This window comes from Podarcis gaigeae (genome assembly GCF_964106915.1).
Source record: "Podarcis gaigeae genome assembly, chromosome: 17".
NCBI classification, from domain to species: Eukaryota; Metazoa; Chordata; class Lepidosauria; order Squamata; family Lacertidae; genus Podarcis; species Podarcis gaigeae.
The window spans coordinates 39,201,473-39,206,876 of NC_139694.1; the positions used below are offsets into that span (position 1 = coordinate 39,201,473).

At 45.5% G+C, this 5,404-nt stretch overlaps 1 protein-coding gene across 1 annotated transcript; it reads left to right on the forward strand.

The window, feature by feature from the left end:
• Window positions 1–442: 442 nt before the first annotated feature.
• On the forward strand, window positions 443–2,714 carry TMEM187 (transmembrane protein 187). The gene is made up of 2 exons (XM_083719773.1): window positions 443–1,464; window positions 1,628–2,714. The coding sequence occupies exon 2, from the start codon at window positions 1,739–1,741 to the stop codon at window positions 2,582–2,584; it is 846 nt and encodes a 281-aa protein (XP_083575899.1). The 5' UTR covers window positions 443–1,464; window positions 1,628–1,738; the 3' UTR covers window positions 2,585–2,714.
• The last annotated feature ends 2,690 nt before the right edge of the window (window positions 2,715–5,404 follow it).

Consider the following 5,404-nt stretch of genomic DNA (forward strand, 5'->3'; position numbering starts at 1 on the left):
AGAAATCGTGCACCAGCAGCGGGAGGCCCCATTAACTAAAGTGGTAAATCAGGTTAAGAATGGACCTCCAGAACAAATTCTTAACCCGAGGTACCACTGCATTCCAACACTTCAGAGCTGGTTGGGATGTAGATTTAATGGGGGGAAAGGCTGGCTATCTTAAAACTAGGGCTGGTGAGAAACAGATTTTGGTGATATTTTGGACATGTTCATCGGTTAAAAGAGTCATGACAGATGTTGAAGAATATGTTATAATAGTTTTAAGATCATCATCTTATAGATGTAACTATTTCCCATTTAGTTGCATAGGGCTTACTTCCAGGAAACTGGGTACAGGATTTCAGCCAGAGTCTGATGCTTCTTGTTTTCCCTTCCCTTTTTGTTAATGATGAATTAAAATATGAATATATTTGTTTAAAAGACTTAAAAATTCATTCCTTCTCTCATTTAAAGCACCCTTTAAACTGCACATTTAAAGGGACATGTCCTAAACTAAGAGAGCCAATGTGTCACACATTGGAGCTGGAAAGACTCTAGTTCAGAGGTTTCCAAACTGTTACCTGCAAGCTTCATTCAGGTGGTCCACTGCATGTCTCTAGATTTGTGACTGAAAATGGAAGACCACACATCCATTGTGTTAAATATTCATAATGAGTTTAAATTGCATTTTTATTGCTTTTATTTCTTATTTTATTGCACTACAATTTGACTTCTGTGGAATAGAATAAATAGAACACTGTACTTAAGAAGTAAAAGAAGCAATGAAAACAGAATTAAAAACCATGCAGCATCTAGCAAAGCGCATTACAGTTGCTACAGAAAAATCATTAAGACCCTCAGCAGTTTTTAAGAGGTCCAGGGGAGAAAATGTTAGGGATCCACTTGCCCTGGTTCAAATTGCTGCTCTCAGCCCTGAAGCTGCCTGGGCGACTCTAGGCCAGCCACCTTCTTCCTGTACCTAACCTGCTTCATGGGGCTGTTGCAAGGATAAAATGCAAACTGCCTTTAGCTTCTTAGCGGAAAGGTAAGCTATAAATATAAGAAATAAAATTCCTCATTAATACTGCCCTCATATCCAAAGAAACTTGATAACCAAACACTTCCTGAATGATATTTAGATTCGGTACTTCTGTGGTGGGTTGTTTTGTTTTGTATTATGTCGTTTTTGCAGAACTGACACGGGTGCTGTAGAGGTTCTTTTAAAGGCGCTGGGAGCAATGCCTCTGCAGTAAAGATCCAGCTACAGGATGTCTTGCAGGCCTAACTCAAGGGACCACCTAGAGGCTGGCAGCTGCTGTCCCCATGGTTACAAAACACAAGACCTTGGGAAGGAAGCAACCTCACCCCCGCTGTGCCGTGATGTCACCAGCAGCCAATCCTGCTGCTGCAGCTGTTTCATAACCACATTCACTGGAAGCAGCGTGACTGGAGCGGCTGCCAAGGAAACAGACAGGGCCTATGCATGTAAGTAGTTCTACACAGGCACCAATCTCTGCTCTGGGGGGAAAGGGGAGGGGTGGAGTGAAGAAGAGAAAAGGCCAATAATGCATTAAACTTGCCAGATAAGAGCACAGCTGTCCCTCTTGGTCATGAATGCCCATTCACTCCGCCTTTTTTGTGCTGTTAGTAGGGGAAGAAGAATCAAAGTCCACACTGGGATAGGAAAACACCAGGCTCGGAAGCCTGCCTCACACCACCTGTGAATTGCATTTGGGAGGCTTTTGCCAAAGCAAGCAACATGTTGCAGCAGAACAGTTGCTGCAGGAGCAGTTCGGCCGTCATTCAGGAAGAACCCTCCAGAACTTCGGAAAGGACTGTGAGGAAACCAGGAGGCAGAGAACCACTCTTGCTGGTGTCTGGAGGTCTCCTGCTGTGTGGGGGACTTGTGGCTTCAGGAGTCTTTGACGGTGTTCACACGGAAGTTGGGTACGAGTACTATGCTGAACCAACTGTGTCAGGATTGCCTCCCATACTGGCTATGCCTGCGAATTGTTTAGTCAACTTGGCCTACATCTTTCTGGGCTGGCACTGGCTGCCTTCAGGTGACGAGAGAGGTCAGGCATGCTACCTCCAGGAGGTCTTTGCCCTTATGGCGCTTGCATATGGGCCTGTACAATGGGTGCGACTCTGGACACAGCATCACTGGGCAGCTGTCTTAGATCAGTGGTTGACATTGCCAATTTTTGCTTGGGGTGTTGTCTGGTGTCACTTTCTGGAGCACGGGTGGCAACCAGGCACTTTCCTGGCCATGGAAGCAGCTTCACTGACGAGCTATGTTCTGGCATTGCTTCACCCCCAAGGTTTTGAGCTGGCATTGAGTGGACATATATTTATAATTGTTTGGAGAGCACTGAAGGCGCAGAGACATTTGGGTAATGCCCGATCGGCTTGGATCCTGGTGCTAGGATTGGCCTCTTGCCTGGGCTTTGTAAGCCTCAAGCTGTGGGACCAGGAGCTGGCACAATGGGCACCTTTCCGCCGGCTTACTGGTCACTTTTGGTCCAAGATCTGTGATGTGCTGCAGTTCCATTTTGCCTTCTGCTTTTTTACCCAGCTGAGCAGGCGCCAGCTCTGGTCTCAGTGAATTAGTCCACAATCGTCCCATGCCAATTTTTTTATAAACTTAACAGTCAAAGTACATAACATTAGCCATGGCTGCAATGGCAGAGGGGCTTTAAATTGCTGGATCTGAAATAAAAAGCTGCACACAGAAACTTCTCCAGCCTCTCTTCATGTGCAAGAGGGCCGGCAGGGGTGTTGGTAAGGACTTCTTTCTACAGTGTTGCTTGTTCTGTTTATTTCCTGCCCAAGTAGAAAGGTCTCAGCTGTGGAGGCTGGTGTCCATGGGGTCTGGCAGGGCAGAAGACAGGGAGATAAGTAAGCAGTAGTTAGAAACAGAGTCCATTGATTCTAGTGCCAGCCTGCTAGCTCTACAAGGGCAGCACTGAGACCAAGGAGGAAGGTGGCAGCCAGAAACACCCTCTAGACTGATTGCAAGTAAAGGCAGGTGGGCTGGGAGGAATCGAAGGCTGAAGTTGCTGGGCCAGAGCCCTATTTGCCCCCATGGACCAACCTCCACTGAGTCTCAGGGCAGGCAATGAGGCACTTATTAAAACACCCAACTTCACACCTCTCTCTCTACATTCAAAGCTCAAAAGTGCTGCTTTGGACTTACAGGGCCTGGACCCACCTTTCTATGGAGACTGGGAGTACAAAGATGAAGACTGTTGGGGGAGATAAAAGATCCTAGCAGCACTTGGTAATAAATAAAAAGAAAAGCCTCTCACTAAATAAACTCCAGAGCAGGAATACGGACATCTTTCCCATCTATTTCCCAAACTTATTTATGATGCCTTTATTGGTGTCTTTATTTGTTCATTCCCCCCCCCCAAAAAAAATATAGTCCGGCCCCCCACAAGGTCTGAGGGATAGTCTCCTGCTGAAAGTTTGCTGACCTCTGTGCTAGACAACTATGGGTACCTCTGTACAACGGAGTTTATTGGTTGCTAGTCATCTTCTCACCTTTAAGGATCCCTTGGGTTGAGATATAGCAATTGCCATTCACACCTCTGCAACTTTGGGCCTATATTATTATTGTATACTCTTTTACGGCTACCCTTTATTATTTTATTTCCAATCCTGATTCCTATAATTCCAACCTTAGCATTTGCCCTTTTCATTACTGCCACATGCAGTAGTATTTGGAAGAGTTTCAAAACAAAACAAAACAAAACAAAACAAAACAAAACAAAACAAAACAAAACAAAACCCACCCAAATGATCAATGGAATGAAGAAAGTTTGCAGCATTTGGAACTTTTTAGAGAAAAGGTGAGTAAGAGGCCACATGATCAAAGTTTATACAATTATGCAAGGAGGGAGAAAGGGGACAGAGAGAGGTTTTCCCCCTCTTCATAACACTAGAGCTCATTGGGAACATCCAGTGAAGTTGAACATTGGAAGACTCAAGACAGATTTTTAAAAAGTACTTCATACAGTGCGTAGACCATGGAACTTGCTCCCCCAGGAGGCAGCGATGGCCATGGACTTAGATGGCTTTAAAAGAGGATTAGACAGATTCATGGAGGAGAGGGAGGGCTCTCCGTGATACTAGCCAGGATGGAGGCAGCTGCTGGAAACCACAGAAGGGGAGAGATGGTCTTGTGCTCAGGCTCTGCTTGCTGGTTTCCCCCAGGCACCTGGCTGGCCACTGGGAGAACAGGAGGCTGGACTGGATGGCTCCCTGGCCTGACCCAGCAGGCTCTTCTTACGTTCTTATGCAGAACTGACATTTCCCATGATCCTATTCACAGCAAGTTCAGGGCTCTGTCTACCAGAGACCGCCTTTTCCCCTCTTGTTCCACAGTAACTTTTAAGACCAGCCACAAATGCATTTTTGACATCCCTATTTGTAAGGCATGTCTGAACAGCCAGGGCACATACGACTTTTTATTGCTGTGAGACACCAGCAAGATCCTGGTTTTCCTGTCCTCCTTGTCCTCTCCCAAGTCAAAATAAATTACTTCAAACTTGTCTGGATTCATCCTCTAATCATGTCACTTGCTTCATCCCCCCAACAATGTCCAAGCAGCAGATAGCGTATGACTGCAAGAGTTAGGTTTTATGTGAAGTGATTAGATTCAAACTATTCAGGAACTCATATATAAAGCAGTTCACAAGTATCTGAGCTTCCCTGCCACTAACAAATCAGAATGGCATTGGAGCCACTCCATGAATTCCCACCATGGCCCGCAACTGATGCTTCATAAATCAGACTATACAGAAAAATCAAATAGGATAAATAAGATCATTAGACATTTGTCTAGTGAGTGAGAGAGGCAAAGGTCTCCAGTGTGTCCTGGGCCATTCTAAAATGAAGCAGCTGCCCTTTGGCTTTTCTGATTCAGGCAGCAAAATGTTTCAGCATGCCAGTCCACCACGCAGATTCAGTTGGGCAGCTTGCTGGTGCTACAACTGACTGCTCCAATGCCAGCTCTGCATGCAGAGAGACCAGGGGAAATACAAGCAACTCTTAATCATGACTCTGGCCACCTGCAGCCCCTACAGACACCTCTTTACCCTTGCTTTGACACACTTTAAAAGGGTCAGAAAGAGAGAATAAGCAACTGTCTGACCATCCTATTTGGGACTTTGGCTTCCATCTTCTTCCTTTGTGACTGTCTCATCTTCTCATCCTGGTAAAGGAGGAAGAGGAAGGCAGGCAGAATTCACAGCATACTGGGAACATGGAAAATAAAATGGTTTTTCTCCTTCTCCCTTGTCACAAAGTGCCATATCCTAAGAGGCTGGCTGTTCAGCCTAATACCACATGAATCTAGCAAAACAAAAAACAGATCTCTGTCAGTACCAAGTACAAATTTGTAAGCCAAAAGGATACAGACAGG

Excerpts from the sequence above, each read along its gene's own strand:
- TMEM187 (XM_083719773.1), top strand. The coding sequence starts at position 1,739 with ATGTTGCAGCAGAACAGTTGCTGCAGGAGCAGTTCGGCCGTCATTCAG.